The sequence below is a fragment of the Carcharhinus amblyrhynchos genome, chromosome 12 (assembly GCF_965287045.1).
Source record: "Carcharhinus amblyrhynchos chromosome 12, sCarAmb.v2.hapA, whole genome shotgun sequence".
Taxonomy (NCBI): Eukaryota; Metazoa; Chordata; class Chondrichthyes; order Carcharhiniformes; family Carcharhinidae; genus Carcharhinus; species Carcharhinus amblyrhynchos.
In genome coordinates, this window is record NC_137335.1 from 83,265,977 (window position 1) to 83,284,204 (window position 18,228).

General features: G+C 49.3%; 1 protein-coding gene across 2 annotated transcripts in view; it reads left to right on the forward strand.

Annotated features, from left to right (window-relative positions):
• The window catches only part of adgrg6 (adhesion G protein-coupled receptor G6), a 123,021-nt gene that overhangs the window by 87,894 nt on the left and 16,899 nt on the right, over positions 1-18,228 (forward strand). For both annotated transcript variants that reach the window (XM_080200849.1, XM_080200850.1), the window contains 8 exons: positions 1,457-1,622; positions 3,392-3,535; positions 4,622-4,735; positions 8,547-8,592; positions 10,584-10,690; positions 12,712-12,839; positions 15,598-15,866; positions 17,558-17,657. In XM_080200849.1, the coding sequence (XP_080056975.1) occupies positions 1,457-1,622; positions 3,392-3,535; positions 4,622-4,735; positions 8,547-8,592; positions 10,584-10,690; positions 12,712-12,839; positions 15,598-15,866; positions 17,558-17,657 (1,074 nt within the window). The remainder of the gene's footprint in view (positions 1-1,456; positions 1,623-3,391; positions 3,536-4,621; positions 4,736-8,546; positions 8,593-10,583; positions 10,691-12,711; positions 12,840-15,597; positions 15,867-17,557; positions 17,658-18,228) is intronic.

The following is an 18,228-nucleotide window of genomic DNA, read 5'->3' on the forward strand; positions in this document are numbered from 1 at the left end:
CTTCAAGTCTGCACTGTCAACCCAGGCCCGATCCCCGTTGCCCCACATACTTACCCTGCTAATCCCACTAATCTGTGCATCCCTGGACACTAAGGGGCAATTTAGCACGGCCAATGCACCTAACCTGCGCATCTTTGGACTGCGGGAGGAAACTGGAGCACCCGGAGGAAACCTGCGCAGACACCGGGAGAATGTGCAAACTCCGCACAGAGAGTGATCCAAGCAGGGAATTGAACCCAGGTCCCTGACGCTGTAACTAGCCACTGTGCCACTCCTGACTGGGAGAACTAACCCCGTTCTTCTTTGTAAAATACCAAGGCATCTTTTCCATTCGCTCTGAGCGAGCAGGTGATCCCACAAAGAGCCGAGAAGTCAATTGCTAGGAGATCTGTTTTATTAATGTTATAATTGGGTGATAAGTATTTTCTCCCCTTGGGGAGAGCACAACAACACTTTTTTCACAATGGTGCTGTGTGATCTTATATTTGATTTGATTTGATTTATTATTGTCACATGTATTAGTGTACAGTGAAAAGTATTGTTTCTTGCGCACTGTACAAACAAAACATACCATTCATAGAGAAGGAAAGGAGAGAGTGCAGAATGTAGTGTTGCAGTCATAGCTAGAGTGTAGAGAAAGATTAACTTAACGTGAGCTAGGTTCATTCAAAAGTCTGACGGCAGCGGGGAAGAAGCTGTTCTTGAGTCGATTGATATACTTTCTCAGTCTTTTGTATCTTTTTCCCAATGGAAGAAAGTGGAAGAGAGAATGTCCAGGGTGCGTGGGGTCCGTGATTATGCTGGCTACTTTTCCAAGGCAGCAGGAAGTGTAGACAGAGTCAGTGGATGGAGGCCGGTTTGCGTGATGGATTGGGCTACATTCACGACCTTTTGCAGTTCCTTGCGGTCTTGGGCAGAGCAGGAGCCCATACCAAGCTGTGATACAACCAGAAACAATGCTTTCCATGGTGCGTCTGTAAAAGCTGTAAAACTCCACGCACCCCGGACATTCTCCCTTCCACCTTCTCCTGTCGGGAAAAAGATACAAAAGTCTGAGGGCGCACACCTGCCGACTCAAGAACAGCTTTTTCCCCGCTGCCGTCAGACTTTTGAATGAACCTACCTCACGTTAAGTTGATCTTTCTCTACACCCTAGCTATGACTGTAACACTACGTTCTGCACTCTCTCCTTTCCTTCTCAATGGACGGTATGCTTTGTCTGTATAGCGCACAGGAAGCAATGTATGTCCAGCTGGGGGGGGATAAACATCTCATCTGAAAGATTGTGCCTCTAGCTGTGCGGCACTTGCCCAATACTGCATCAGGTATGTCCATTTGTCTCATATACTCATTCTCTGAATGGGACTTGAACTCATACGATGAGATTGCTTACTTCTTAGCGAAGGCTGAATCATGTGTGAACTAAATTTTACGCGTCGTTTTTCTCCTGTTTCAGAGCTTTGAGGACGGTGGATGCACTGACTGTGAAGATGATCTTCTCTGGACCATCAGTGAGTATTACCACCCCAAACTTGGCCGTTGGGATCTCGGCCGTCGACACCATCAATTACACCGGCACTTCCTTCAGCGTGGCATCTCCGAATGAAGACTCGGAGTTGGAGGTAAGGTGCTGTGACTAGGGCATGGACACCACATCACTGTTGTAAAATAACTGAGTGATTACAAGGGCCATTTCAGCTCGGAGTTAACCCACGTCGCTGTGGTTCTGGAGTCACAATTAGGCCAGGCCGGGGGTAAGGACGGCAGATTTCCTTCCCTAATGAACCAGACAGGATTTTCCGACAATTGACAGTGGTTTCGTGTTTGATTAGTTGAATTGAAATTCTCCAGCTGCTTGCTGGGATTAAACTGTCGAATTTTCCAACCTTTCACGTCAGTGGGATTCTTTTCTTTTATTATTCATTCCTGGGACACGGTCATCGCTGGCTGGCCAGCATTTATTGCCCATCCCTAATTGCCCTTGCGGAGGTGGTGGTGAGCTCCCTTCTGGAATCGCTGCAGCCCACGTTCTGTGGGTTGACCCACAATGCCGTTTAGAGAGCGAATTCCGGGATTTTGACCCAGCGACTGCGAAGGAATGGCGATGTATTTCCAAGTCGGGATATTTCCCTTGGAGGGGAGCTCGCAAGTGGTGGTGTTCCCAGATATCGGCTGCTCTTGTCCTTCTAGATAGTAGACCATAAGACGTAGGAGCAGGATTAGGCCCCTCGGCCCATCGAGTCTGCCCTGCCATTCAATCATGGCTAGTGGGTTTGACCCGTGGCAACCCCTAGTGGGTTTGAATTCTCCGGTCCTGTTGCAGTGGACGGAGGTTTGAAAATTCTGGCCAAATTCTGCATACCCCCACCCCTACCCCTCCCCAAAGCCTGTAATGACATTTAGAGTTACTGTGCTTTGGGAACATATCTGAAATGATAAATATTGTCTTACAGAAACACTGCTCATTGTATCTGTTTAAGTTTTCTTCCCAATGCTTTGTCCATTCTATCTGATGACTCTACCACACGTTGGACTAACATTCCTTGGGATCAGACAGCTCTGTAGTATTTTGGCCAGTTGATCTTCCTGTGCGTGTAACTCAACACTGAGAATCAATAGACAGTTTGGCCTTCAGGACTATAGCCATTATTAGCAGAGGTTAGGAATTCTTTGGAGGGTAAATCACCCCCTGACTCTCCAAAGTCTGTCCACCACCTACAAGCCACACACTAGGGGTGCGATGGAATTTGCTCCACTTGCCTGGATGAATACAGCTCCAACAACACTCAACACAATCCAGGATAAAGCAGCCTGCCTGTTTGGTACCCAATCCATCTCCTTAAACACCAACCCTCTGATGGGGAGATTCTTTAAAGTGGATCTCAGTGGTGACTCTCCGTCTTTGATGGAGGCCCTTGTGGTGAGGGTCTCTCTGCAAACACCCCGATGGTGAGATTCCAAAGATGAAAAGGACTCCAGATCTTAAGGCTTTGACTTGTGAGGAAACTCTCTTCTCAATGAAGCGATGTGAAGATGCCGGTGTTGGACTGGGGTAAGAAGTCTCACAACACCAGATTAAAGTCCAACAGGTTTATTTGGCAGCACTAGCTCTTGGAGCCTCAAGCTCCTTCTTCAGGTGGGTGAGGGTTCACTCACTCAACTGATGAAGGAGCGGCGCTCCGAAAGCTAGTGCTGCCAAATAAACCTATTGAACTTTAACCTGGTGTTGTCAGACTTCTTACTGAGCACAGCAAAGTGACCAGGGAATATGGATCCCTTGGGAATAGATGGGAGGAAGGGGAGAAAGTCAATGATAGAATGACATGTTACAGGTTATGGCCCTCTCTGCTATCACAGTGTGATAGATGCCTCTCCCCATTCTCGCCCGCAGGTTAATCTTGAGGGAGATCCCAGTGATGGAGCCCTGGCTGAGATCAAGCTGCCCCCTGGCCTTTTCCAACAGCTGACAGATGATGAGCTCAGTGCGGTGTCGAGGACTCAGTTTGCTTTCTTCAGTAAAACGGGACTCTTCCAGGTAAGGGGGAGAGCACTTGGTGTGTCTGCATGACAGGTATGGCGTTTGAAGACCGGTTCCCAATGGTCCTTTCCAATCCCACCCCCTCCTTTCCTCATGGTTCCTCCTTTCGAATCCCGATTGGTGGAGATGGTTTAGTCATCCCTCCTGTCTCTCACCCAAGTGGACAGCTTGGGGGAGAGCGTTGGCCTGGCTATTTATCCACAGGAGGCATCGCAACTGAGCACTGCCGAGCGGGAGCCATTAAATAGAGATTGGGGTGAATGGGATCAAAGGTTATGGGGAGAAAGCAGGATTAGGCTATTGAGTTGGACAATCAGCCATGATTGTGACGAATGGCAGAGCAGGCTCAAAGGGCCAAATGGCCTCCCTTACTCCTACCTTCTATATTTCTATCAGAAGCAGGAAGGTTGACTAACCTGTGCTGTCTAGCTAGAAGCAGACAGAGTTCATTCTTTGTTTGAATAATTCTCGGGATGGGTCAGTCCTGTCCCTCGGTTGCTGGATTCTCTCGGAGGGTAGTCAGTGGTTAACCGCATCACGCTGTGATTGGGGCCCTACAGAGGCCCAGACAGGTTAAGGAGCCAGGGGATGGTGTGTTGGGTGAACCTGTTGGACTTTGATGAGCGTCTGACAGTTCAGGGGTCACTTTTACTGAGGTTAGGGGTGGGAGATTCTAGTCCCGCTCCCGCTCACTCTGGGATCTTCCCAACCCACTGAAAGTAAGTGGATCTGTGGCTGGTCTCAGCGAATCCTGTCCGTGCAAGGATGTGCAGATTAGGTTGATTGGCTAAATTACCCCTCAGTGTCAAGGGGAGTAGTAGGGTGGGGTTACGGGGATAGGGCCTGGGTGGGATTGTGGTCAGTACCGACTTTGATGGATCGAATGGCCTTTCCCTGCACTGTAGGATTCTATGAAGCCACACCTGACGCTGAGGGGATCACTCACTGTGCTGGATCACTGCAGGGGTGGGTTACAGCGGGTTGTCCATCGGAAACTCATGCATTACGTTGTCCAGTTGAGCTGGTATTTCTGCAGGGATTTTCCCAGACTCTCACTGGTGTGTTTCTCCTTTCGTTTGCTAGGATCCGGGAGGATTGGCTCTGCAGAGCTTTGTGATCGCAAGCAGCGTGGGAAACATTAGCATCAGTAACCTGTCCGAGCCGGTCAGGATCAGGATTAAACACCGACCGCGTGAGGTACCATCAGTTTCCAATCTCAGCAAAACCTGGCAGGTTACCATTAATCAGAATTTTAACTGGACCAGCCATCGAAGTACAGCAGAGGTTGGGAATTTGGCAGTGAGTAACTCACCTCCTGACTCCCCAGAGCCTGTCCACCATCTACAAGGTACAAGTGTGATGGAATATTCCCCAGTTGCCTGGATGGGTGCAACACTCAAAAAGCTCGACACCACCCAGGACAAAGCAGCCCCGCTGGATTCCCTCCACATCTACAGACATTCACTCCCTCCCCCACTGATATATAGTGGCAGCCGTGTGGACCATCTACAAGATACACTCCATCTATTCACCAAGCCTAATACAACAGCACCTTCCAAACCCACAACCTCTGCCGCTTAGAAGGACAAGGGCAGTAGATACATGCAAACCTCAAATGACTCAAGCTCCAGGGACCTGGGTTCGATTCCCGGCTCGGGTCACTGTCTGCGTGGAGTTTGCATGTTCTCCCCGTGTCTGCGTGGGTTTCCTCCAGGTGCTCCGGTTTCCTCCCACAGTCCAAAAGATGTGCGGGCTAGGTCGATTGGCCGTGCTAAATCCTGCCTCAGTGTCGGGGGGGTTTAGCTAGGGTAAATGTGTGGGGGTCACAGGGATATGGGTGGGACTGTCGGCGCAAGCTCGATGGGCTGAATGGCCTCCTTCTACTCTGGAGGGCTTCTGTGATCATCCAAATGGCCACTTCTTCAGGGGTGAGTGTCGAGAGGTTGTTGGGCTCTGGGGAGAATTGTGGCATCTGCGCTAAACAAGTTTGCTCGTTGACTGTAGATGAACTGAGAGAGAGGGCTGTATAAACGACTGCCCCACAGCCTTGCTATTGAACAGGCAGCAGAGCTACTGCAGTAAATAGTGGATTTTAGTAGCTCGCCTTCGCCACCTGCAGGATTTTAGCAGTGACTGCAGCAAGATGAAGCACTGTCTGAAATCTCACAGCTTTATTCTAACACTGTGGAATCACCTGTATTTGGGGAAGATTTGACCCGGGACTGAACATTAAACTCTCAATCAGCAAAACTGCTTAAGTGCATCTCGCACAACATTGTGTAACCTCTGTGTCTCCACCCTGTGCCACTTTGCAGCAACGGAGACTATTCCCTTCTGATCTCCCACCCTTCCTCTTCCGGGAGCGCAGTTTGTTCCAAACCCAGTCAGTTCAGCCCTGCTCCGCACTAAGTCTCCTTTGTCCATCATATGCCCCTCTCCACTGCCCCCCATTGGCTCCCTCACCCTTCGAACTAAATATAAGAACATAAGAAACATAAGAACATAAGAAATAGGAGCAGGAGTAGGCCATCTAGCCCTTCGAGCCTGCCCCGCCATTCAATAAGATCATGGCTGATCTGGCGCTGCTCAGTTCCACTTTCCCGCTTTCTCCCCATAACCCTTAATCCCCTCTCTTATCAAATAACCTGTGCCTCACCAGCACCATCTCGCTTCCCATTGGTTTGGCTTTTCTTCCCAAAGCGTATGTGTAATCTGTCCTTAGATTGTGTTCTTTGTCACACAAAGGGCAATTTTTTTTTTCTCTCCAGTGTTGCTGATCAGATTGCTGAATGGTTTGTGCTAAATCCTCTAACCTCCACTCAAGAGGTCACTGATTCAATTCCCACACCTAAGATTGGAGCACATTATCATAGAATCCCAACAGTGCAGAAGGGGGCCATTCAGCCCATCGAGTCTGTACTGACCACAATCCAACCCAGGCGCTCTTCCTGCAACCCCTCTTATTTACCCTGCTTAATCCCTTTGGGCGTCACAGTAGCACAGTGGTTAGCACTGCTGCTTCACAGCTCCAGGGACCCTGGGTTCGATTCCCAGCTTGGGTCACTGTCTGTGTGGAGTTTGCACATTCTCCTCGTGTCTGCGTGGGTTTCCTCCGGGTGCTCCTTCCATAGAACATAAGAAATAGGAGCAGGAGTAGGCCATCTAGCCCTTCGAGCCTGCCCCGCCATTCAATAAGATCATGGCTGATCTGTCGTGGCTCAGTTCCACTTTCCCGCTTTCTCCCCATAACCCTTAATCCCCTCTCTTATCAAAAACCCATCAACCCGCGTCTTAAAAATATTTAGCGAGGCAGCCTCCACCACTTCAACGGGCAGAGAATTCCAGAGATTCACCACCCTTTGAGTGAAGAAGTTCCTCCTCAACTCCGTTCTAAACCGCCCCCCTTTTATCTTGAGGCTGTGCCCCCTAGTCCTACTGTCTTTTTTGAGCGGGAAGAGTCTTTCCACCTCTATCCTATCCATCCCATTCATCATCTTATAAGTCTCAATGAGATCTCCCCTCATTCTTCTAAACTCTAACGAGTACAAGCCCAGTTTATTCAGCCTCTCCTCATAGCTCAACCCCCTCAACTCCGGTATCAGCCTAGTAAACCTCCTCTGCACTCCCTCCAAGGCCAAAATATCTTTGCGCAGGTGCGGCGCCCAAAACTGCACACAGTACTCCAGCTGCGGCCTCACCAATGCCCTATACAGCTGCAGCAAGACCTCCCTACTTTTATATTCAATCCCCCTCGCTATGAAGGCCAGCATCCCATTCGCCTTCCTGACCACCTGCTGCACCTGCAAGCTGGGTTTTTGCGACTCATGCACAAGGACCCCGAGGTCCCTCTGCACCGTCGCCTGCTGCAGTTTTTCGCCACGTAATAGTCCTTCCTACCATTCTTCCTACCAAAGTGGACCACCTCGCACTTGCCAACATTAAATTCCATTTGCCATTTCCTGGCCCATTCGCCCAGCCTATCTAGATATCTAGATAGTCCAACGATGTGCTGGTTAGTTTGATTAGCCATGCTAAAATTGCCCCTTAGTGTCCTGAGATGTGTAGATTAGCGGGTAAATATGTAGAGATATGGGGTAGGGTTTGGGAGGGATTATAGTCGGTGCAGACTAATGGGCCAAATAGCCTGTTTCTGCAATGTAGAGATTCTATGATTTTTCACTACGGCCAATTTAGCATGGCCAATCAACCTAACCTACACATCTTTGGTTTGTGGGAGGAAACCAGCGCACCCAGAGGAAAGACACAGAGAGAAAATGCAAACTCCACACAGGCAGTGACCAGAGGCTGGAATTGAACACAGGTCGCTGGCGCTGTGAGGCAGCAGTGCTAGCCACTGTGCCACTGTGCCGCCTCTGCTCTAGAGTTGGAATTCTGAGGGAGTGCTGCACCATCACCATCCTCTTTTCTGACAAGACGTTCATAGAATTTCTACAGTGCAGAAGAGGCCATTTGGCCCATCGAGCCTGCCCAGCACCCTGTCAGAATGTCTTACCCATTCCCTCTGCCCTGCCCTACCCCCGTAACCCCACACGTTCACCGTGGCCGATTCGCCGAACCAGCACATCGTTGGAAGGAAACCAGAGCCCCGGGGGAAACCCACGCAGACACGGGGAGAACTTGCAGACTCCACACAGACAGTGACCCAAGGCCGGAATCGAACCCTGGCGCTATGAGGCAGCAATGCTAACCACTGTGCTGTCCAAGGTTCTGAGGAAGGGCAGGGGTGTTCTCCCTGGTGTTCTGGTTTATATTTGTCCCTCGGTCAATGCAACAGATCACCAGTTCGTTATCACATTTCTGCTCGTGGAATGTGGACAAATTAAAGAGCGACCATGCTTCAATTTCCCACGAAGTATTTGTAATGTCTTGAGCTGATGGTATAAAATGCAAGTTCTTTATATGTATAAATATATTTGCACTTTGCCTTGAGAGAGAAGCCTGGTCTCACTAAGAGCTCATCAACTTCTGCAATCTTATTCTCCAACAGGAGCAGTTTAAACCGCAGTGTGCCTTCTGGGATTTGACATTAAACAGTAAGTAAAAGTTTATTAATCATGATTTTGCTGGCAAATTCCTGCAGTCCAGAAAGAGGCCATTTGGTTCATCGCGCCTGCATCAACAACTATCCCACCCAGGCCTTATCTCATAACCCTACATATTCACCTTGCTAAACCCCTTGACACTTAAGGCACAATTTAGCACAAACAATCCACCTATCCCACACAGTGTGGGAGGGAACTGGAGCGTCCGGAGGAAACCCACACAGAGCGAACGTGCAGACTCCACACAGACAGTGACCCAAGATGGATTTGAACCCGAGTCCCTGGCACTGCTTGCCTCCCCAAACACTGCGCCCCATGCCACCCCAACACATCTTCGGAGTGCGGGAGGAAACCGGAGCAGTGGGAAGAAGCCCATGAGGGCAACGTGCAGACTCTGCACAGACAGCCATACAAGGCTGGATTTGAACCCGGGTCCCTGGCGCTGTGAGGCAGCAGTGCTAACCATTGTGCCACCCTTATTCTGTGAGGTCAGGACAAGTATGTCCCAAAGAACTGCGGTTAGATAGAAAGCCCAGCGGCTGTTACTCATTCATGCCATGGCCAATTTCAGCATTTAATTTCATTTAAGATCTGAACATTAACCAGTGGAAAATACTGAATAGAAACAGGAAAAAGCTGCAGCAGGCGACGGTGCAGAGGGACCTCGGGGTCCTTGTGCATGAGTCGCAGAAACCCAGCTTGCAGGTGCAGCAGGTGGTCAGGAAGACGAATGGGATGCTGGCCTTCATAGCGAGGGGGATTGAATATAAAAGTAGGGAGGTCTTGCTGCGGCTGTATAGGGCACTGGTGAGGCCGCAGCTGGAGTACTGTGTGCAGTTTTGGGTGCCGCACTTACGCAAGGATATTTTGGCCTTGGAGGGAGTGCAGAGGAGGTTTACTAGGCTGATGCCGGAGTTGAGGGGGTTGAGCTATGAGGAGAGGCTGAATAAACTAGGCTTGTACTCGTTAGAGTTTAGAAGAATGAGGGGAGATCTCATTGAGACGTATAAGATGATGAATGGGATGGATAGGATAGAGGTGGAGAGACTCTTCCCGCTCAGAAAAGACAGTAGGACTAGGGGGCACAGCCTCAAGATAAAGGGGGGTGCGGTTTAGAACGGAGTTGAGGAGGAACTTCTTCACTCAAAGGGTGGTGAATCTCTGGAATTCTCTGCCCGTTGAAGTGGTGGAGGCTACCTCGCTAAATATTTTTAAGACGCGGGTTGATGGGTTTTTGATAAGAGAGGGGATTAAGGGTTATGGGGAGAGGGCGGGAATGTGGAGCTGAGCCACAACAGATCAGCCATGATCTTATTGAATGGCGGGGCAGGCTCGAGGGGCCAGATGGCCTACTCCTGCTCCTATTTCTTATGTTCTTATGTAACCGGTGGGGGTGGATTAGCTCAGGTGGCTTGAGGAGGAAGCAGAATGTGTGGCTTCCATTGCCAGCCAATCCCATTCCAGCTGCCGAGACCTGTCTACTTGCCTCGGCCCATGATTGAGGAGGGCACCCTTCATGCTGCACGTGTCCATTGGGGCAGCACGGTAGCACAGTGGTTAGCATTGCTGCCTCACAGTGCCAGGGACCTGGGTTCACTTCCAGCTTCAGGTCACTGTCTGTGTGTGGAATTTACACGTTCTCCCCATGTCTGCATGGGTTTTCTCCAGGTGCTCCAGTTTCGTCCCAAAGATGTGTACATTATTCTCCCCATGTCTGCATGGGTTTTCTCTGGGTGCTCCAGTCTCCTCTGAAAGACGTGCTGGTTAGGTGCGTTGGCCGTGCTAAATCCTCCCTCAGTGTACCCGAACAGGCGCCTGAGTGTGGCAACTAGGGGATTTTCACAGTAACTTCATTGCAGCGTTAATGCAAGGCTACTTACTGACACTAATAAAAATAAAGTATGCTCCTTTTAATCCCTGGGTGATTTGTAAGCTTGTCAGTTTGAACCGTGGCCTCACTGTTTAACGTTTTGTTCCTGCAGATGGCACTGGTGGCTGGAATACTCGAGGCTGTCATGTCGATTCACAGTCCAATGTGAATGAAACCATCTGCCTGTGTGATCACCTCACACACTTCGGAGTCCTGATGGTAAGATTTCTTTCCACCAGGAACTGAGGAAAAGCTAACTGGAGCATGAATATCCCACAGGAAAAGGGACCCTGCCACCCTTATCCATGCATTCTGCATACGTCACTCCAGTCCCACACTACATCGACGACTCATAGAATCCCTACAGTGCGGAAGGAGGCCATTCAGCCCATCAAGTCTGCACTGACCACAATCCCACCCAGCCCTATCCTCATAACCCTACCTATTTACCCTGCTAGTCCCCCTGATACTAAAGGGCAATTTATCATGGCCAATCAACCTAACTTGCACACCTTTGGACTCCTACTCCGTTAAAACCACTGAGTTGAATATCGAAGATTAAGGGGTGATTTATTTGAGGTATTTATGATGATTAAAAGAAACTAGAAGCAGGACGAGGCCAGTCAGCACTTCGGGCCTGCTCCACCATTCATTATGATCATGGTTGATCATCAAATTCAATATCCAGATCCCCCCCTGCCCCATATCCCTTTAGCCCCAAGAGCTATAGCTAATTTCTTTTCGAAATCACGCAACGACATTTGGTGGTAGTGAATTCCACAGATTCACCGCTCTCTGGGTGCAGAGATTTCTCCTCCAACACGGTGGCACAGTGGTTGGCACTGCTGCCTCTCAGCGCCAGGGGCCCAGGTTCGATTCCCGGCTCGGGTCACTGTCTGAGTGGAGTTTGCGCATTCTCCCCGTGTCTGCATGGGTTTCCCTCCGGGCGCTCCGGTTTCCTCCCATAGTCCGAAAGATGTGCAGGTTAGGGGGATTGGCCATGCTAAGTTGCCCCTCAGTAAGGTCAGGTAAATGCATGAGATTATTGGGATAGGGCCTGGGTGGGATTGTGGCTGGTGCAGACTTGATGGGCCGAATGGCCTCCTTCTGCACTGTAGGACTCTATGATTCTCCTCACCTCAGTTCTAAAAGGTTTACCCCTTATCCTCAAACTCTGACCCCTAGTTCTGGACTCCCCCAGTATTGGGAACATTCTTTCTGAATCCGATGGGGGAGAATTTAGATTATTTCCTCTGCTGAGGTGAGTTCAGAAGAAGGGAGCCAGTCTCGAGCCAGGCGGCTCACGGCTGATGTTGGGATGCACACCTTTATAAACAAGGTCACGCAACTCTGGAATTCTCTCTCTCGCCCTGAAAATAGCTGTAGAATCAGATTGGTCGAGTTTTTGGCCATCGGGAATGTTGCAGGTCACATGACAGATGGAGTTAAGGTACCGATTGGTCACAAATCTCAATGAGTGGCAAAGCAGGCTTGAGCGATCGATTGGGCAGCTCCTGTTCCTGCGTTCTTTCATGTGTTTATTAAATCAATCGTCAAACTGGAGCCATTAGTATCCTCTCGGTGGTGTTAACCGTGCGATAATTGTGCTCAAAGGAACAAATTGGGAAAATCGTCAACAGCTTTGAATCTCTCCAGTGCAGAAAGAGGCCATTCAGCCCATCAAGTCTGCACCCACCCAGGCCCCATAGCCATAGCAATGGGACATTATCTTCAAATTACATTAGGAGTCAGTCACAGCATCCCTACAGGGCAGAAAGAGGCCATTTGGCCCATCAAGTCTGCGCCAATCACAATCCCACCCAGGCCCTATTCCAGTAACCCCACATATTTAACTTGCTAACCACCGCCCCCGACACTGAGTGCAATTTAGCATGGCCACTCAATCTAACCTACACATCTCTCGACTGTGGGTAGAAGCCGGAGCGCCTGGAGGAAACCCACGCAGACACGAGGAAAATGTGCAAACTCTGCACTGACGGTAGAGACTGGAATTGAACCCCGGATCCCTGGTGTTGCGAGGCAGCTAACCATTGCGTTCCCGCGCTGCCCGCTTATTTACAGGTTTGATTGCTTGCTAATGTGACGTTTGTTCCCTGGTCAAGTATCACTCCCAGCTGAAATTTTTAATGCCCGCCTTACATCCTCCCCTACAGAAAGAAGACTCAGAAAATTGTACTGTTGACAAACTCGGATTGTAATTTTATTTGCTTTTCTTACAGGACATCTCAGGGACTGCACAACAAATAGACGCTCTTAATACAAAGATTTTGACCTTCATCACTCACATAGGATGTGGTATTTCAGCTATCTTTTCAGCAACAACACTTTTAACATATGTGGCCTTTGAGTGAGTGAATTTTAACACATCTTTGTCAAAGTGAACCTGTGCTGCTTCATTTAACCACCTTTTTAGAATAGAATCTAGAAAAACTACAGCACAAACAGGCCCTTCGGCCCACAAGTTGCGCCGATCATCTCCCTACCTATTAGGCTTACCTATATCCCTCAATCCTATTAAGTCCCATGTACTCATCCAGAAGTCTCTTAAAAGACCCTATCGACTCCACCACCACCGATGGCAGCCGATTCCACTCACTCTGAGTGAAAAACTTACCCCTGACGCCTCCTCTGTACCTACTCCCCGTCACCTAAAACCTGTGTCCTCTCGTAGCGACCATTCCAGCCCTGGGAAATAGCCTCTGAGAATCCATTCAGCAGAGAGACTCAGCAGAGGAAGAGTTAACTAGCCCCTGGTTGTTTGGAATCAGACTCAGAGATTCCTGTTCCCTTGTTTGATTTCTATTTGGGTGCCTGTTTATAATGCAGGATGGGTGCCTGTTTACAACGCAGGGTGGGTGCCTGTTTATAATGCAGGGTGGGTGCCTGTTTATAACGCAGGGTGGGTGCCTGTTTATAATGCAGGGTGGGTGCCTGTTTATAATGCAGGGTGGGTGCCTGTTTATAATGCAGGGTGGGTGCCTGTTTATAATGCAGGGTGGGTGCCTGTTTATAATTCAGGGTGGGTGCCTGTTTATAACACAGGGTGGGTGCCTGTTTATAATGCATGGCTGGACTTGCAGAGAACCAACTCTCATCTCCACATAGGTTAAGGTCTTGTTTAACTAGCACGTGGTAATCACCCACTGAAGCACATTGACAGCCAAGAGCAAATGTTAGTGGGGTGTTGATTGGTCAAGGATAAAGATATACATCTTGTGGCACAGTGGTTAATACTGCTGCCTCACAGCGCCAGGGACCCAAGTTCGATTCCAGCCTCGGGTCACTGCCTGTGTGGAGTTTGCATGTTCTCCCCGTGTCTGCATGGGTTTCTCCAGCTTCCTCCCACAGTCCAAAGATGTGTGGGTTAGGTTGATTGGCCATGCTAAATTGCCCCTATAGTGACTAAAGATGTATAGGTTAGGTGGGATTAGCCATGGTGAATGCAAGGTGTTAGGGGAATGGGCCTGGGGAAGATATTCTTTCAGAGAGTCGGTACAGACATGATGGGCAGAATGGCCTCCAGCTGCACTGTAGAGATTCTATGGAAAGGCATTGATTGATTAAGTACCTTAAATGCAGATAAAGACGCACTGCTGCGATCTTCATGACTGGGTAACTTTGGAGAGGGAATATTCAGTATCCACCGACATGCTTCAGGCCTTCCAAGACCAGTGCCAGCCCTGACCACTGCCCACCCTGAGCAGAGCCCACCCTGACCATGTCCGTTTTGACCAGTCCCACACTGATCAGTGCCTCCCTTACCACTGCCTGCCCTGAGCAGAGCCCATCCTGACCAGTGCCAGCCCTGAACAGTGGCCACCCTAATCAGTGCCTCCCTGACCACTGCCTGCTCTGACCAGTGCCCACACTGACCAGAGCCTGTCCTGATCAGTGAGCACTGCAGGGGCTGTGACATTTTGATTGAATTAGTTAAGTTTCGTTTTGATGTTTTGCTTTAGTTACAATGTCTCACCTCGTAATATTTCTGTTCACATTTTTAAAGTTTGATTTTAAAGAGTGTAAGAAGACACTCAAGGCTTTACACGACACTACAGAGTTGGAGGGCTAAATTTCACTGGTCATTTTCTTACAGTAGCTCTTTAAGAAGCTGTTAATTTGTTTATGAATTAATTTGTTAATTTAGTTATTTCTTTACTCAGAAGAGTATAAAGAAGCAGTACTGGGACATGTTAGTTGGTTGGAGGCAGACATTTGTAATGTTACATTCAGCAAAAATCAACCATTAAGAAAAAGATTTGTGTTCACATTCTAACTTCATCATCTGGTTTGTGACTCAATGAACACATTTCAGGAACCCGTCACTGTGGATGACAAAAAAAATTGCGTTTTACAAGCTTGAAGGTTGAAGGTGAAAAGGGAGATGTGATTCAATTTGATTTATTATTGTCACAAGTATTAAAAGTATTGTTTCTTGCACTCGGGTACAGAATGTAGTGTAACTAGGGTGTAGAAAAAGATCAGCTTAGTATAATAGGTAGGTCCATTCAAAAGTCTGATGGCAGCAGGGAAGAGAAGATGAGGAGGCGCACAGTGTACAGGTATTCTGGGTTGAAATGAGTCAGAGTAAGAAATAACACTGTTCTGGAGACCTGGGTTCGAATCCCACCACAGCAAATGGTGGAATTTGAATTAATTTAAAAAAAGATATCTGGAATTAAATATCCACTGATGACCATGAAACCATTGTTGATTGTAGGGAAAACCCATCTGGTTCATTAATGTCCTTCAGGGAAGGAAATCTGCCATCCTTACCCGGCCTGGCCTACATGTGACTCCAGAGCCACAGCAATGTGGTTGACTCTCAACTGCCCTCCAAGGGCAACTAAGGATGGGCAAGAAATACTGGCCCAGTCAGTGACGCACAAGTCCCATGAATGAATAAAAAAAACATGATGGATGACACATCCAGACTCAAAATGTTGGCCCCACTCTCTCCCCACAGATGCTCTCAGACTTGCTGAGATTTTCCAGCATCTTCTGTTTTTGTTTCAGGTTCCAGCACCCGCAGTATTTTGCTTTTATCTTTATTTTTATCTTGATATTTAAATTCAAATTCAAATTAAACTTGTCCTTTCCTTGTCTAGGAAGCTCCGACGGGATTATCCGTCAAAGATCCTGATGAACCTCAGCACCGCGCTGTTCCTCCTGAACCTCGTGTTCCTGATCGATGGCTGGCTTGCCTCGTTCAACATTCCCGGATTGTGCATCGCCGTTGCGGCATTCCTTCACTTCTTCCTGCTGGCTTCCTTCACCTGGATGGGACTGGAGGCACTCCACATGTACATCGCCTTGGTGAAGGTGTTTAACACCTATATCAGAAAGTACATGCTCAAATTCTGCATCATTGGATGGGGTAAGTTAGATTTTTTTTATATAGAATCCCAACAGCGCAGAAGAGGCCATTCGGCCCATTGTGTCTGCACTGACCCTGAGCATCTTGCCCAGACTCTCTCCCTGGCCCTATCCCCGTGACCCCACACATTTCCTGTGGCTAACGATGGCTCACCATGACCTCCTCAAGGGCATTACAGGCTAATAACGTCCGCATCCCCTTTCCTCAAAACATTAACCTGAACCCTACTGTCCTTGTTAAACAATCCTATCTCCAACAGGATCAGTGGATGCTGGAAAACCTCAACAGCTCTGACAGCATCTAAAGGAAGAATATCTTTCTTTCTTCAGTTCTCACAAAGAGCCGAGAGGATTCAAAATGTTAACTCTGTTTTTCTCTGTACAGATGCTGCCAGACCTACTGAGTTTTTCCAGCGTACAACCCAGAGAATCATAGACTCCTACAGTGCAGAAGGAGGCCATTTGGCCCATCGAGTTTGCACCGACCACATTCCCAGCCAGGTCCTATCACCATAACCCCATGCATTTACCTTAGCTAGTCCCCCTGACATTATGGGACAATTTAGCAATCCACCTAACCTGCACACCTTTGGATCTTGGGAGGAAACCCACGCAGACACAGGGAGAATGTGCAAACTTCACACAGACAGTGACCCCAGCCACGGATCGGTGCTGTGAGGCAGCAGTGCCAACCTCTGTGCCATTCACAGTTTTTTGCTTATTTTATTCCCATCTCCCTTGTCTCTCCGATGTTCTCGAGTGTGGTGGTGTACCCTGAATCTGACCTCATCTTTGCCACAACTCTACACTTGAAACCCTCCAATCAGGTTTCTTCCCACATGATGGAAGCAGCTTTGATTGAAGCCACAGATGACGCTCTGTGACACCCTGTGTGAGGGTGACAAAGCTGCACTATCCCTCGTCCTCATGCTGAACCAGCCCACGGGCTTTGACAGGTTTGATGATAACATTGTCCTCCAACCCCTTTCCACTGTCGTCCAGCTGGATGTGACTGCTCTCAGCAGGTTCCATTCTTATCTCAAATTGTATTCAGAGAATCACTTACAATCCTTTCTCTTACTGCTCCCTCCCTGTTGATTTAAGTTTATTTATTAGTGTCACAAGTAGGCTGACATCAACACTGCAGTGAAGTTACTATGAAAATCCCCTGGTCGCCACACTCTGGCGCTTGTTTGGGTACACTGAGGGAGAATTTAGCATGGCCTAACCAGCACATCTTTCGGACTGTGGGAGGAAACCGGAGCACCCGGAGGAAACCCACGCAGACATGGGGAGAATGTGCAAACTCCACACAGACAGTGACCCAAGCTGAGAATTGAAGCGGGTTCCCTGGTGCTGTGGGGCAGCAGTGCTAACCACTGTTGCCGCCTATACCTGTGTTACCTCTGGCACCCCCCACCCCCCCACCCAACCCACTTCTTATCCACACGCCACTCCCTCAGCAGCACGACCTGAATTGTCTTCACTTACGCACTGAAAACTCAAGCTCACCGTCTCCTCGCTGGACTCCGCTGCTGTTGCTGAAGGATCAGACTGCCTTGTCCCACATCCAGTACTGGATCAGCAGACGTTTCCTCCAATTAAATATCGGGAAGACTAAAAGCATTGGGTGGGTGGGAAGACACTGTTCTTCGATGAGTCTCTGTCTTTCTACGTTTGGACTCTTCACAGGCATACCAGCTATCGTGGTGGCGATCGTTCTGGCAGTTGACGATGAATTCTACGGTGTGAAACTGTACGGGAATGAAGCAGATAATGGAGCCTCTGAATTGTAAGTTACAAAACAATAATACAACAATAAATATATCAGTATAATAGACCTTCCCGCCCCATTGCCAATAAGAAGGAAGAATTTGGCATTCAGGCAAAACTCCACTCACTGCAGCGGGACTGGAGAATCCCCAGCCGCGGGTGAGGTCGGGGAATCCCAGCCGCTGGGAGAGGTCGGGGAATCCCAGCCGTGGGGAGAGGTCGGGGAATCCCAGCCGCGGGAGAGGTCGGGGAATCCCAGCCGCGGGGTGAGGCCGGGGAATCCCAGCCTCTGGGAGAGGTCGGGGAATCCCAGCTGCGGGGAGAGGTCGGGGAATCCCAGCCGCGGGGAGAGGTCGGGGAATCCCAGCCGCTGGGAGAGGTCGGGGAATCCCAGCCTCTGGGAGAGATTGGGGAATCCCAGCCGCGGGGAGAGGTTGGGGAATCCCAGCCGCTGGGAGAGGTCGGGGAATCCCAGCCGCTGGGAGAGGTCGGGGAATCCCAGCCGCTGGGAGAGGTCGGGGAATCCCAGCCGCGGGAGAGATTGGGGAATCCCAGCCGCGGGGAGAGGTCGGGGAATCCCAGCCGCTGGG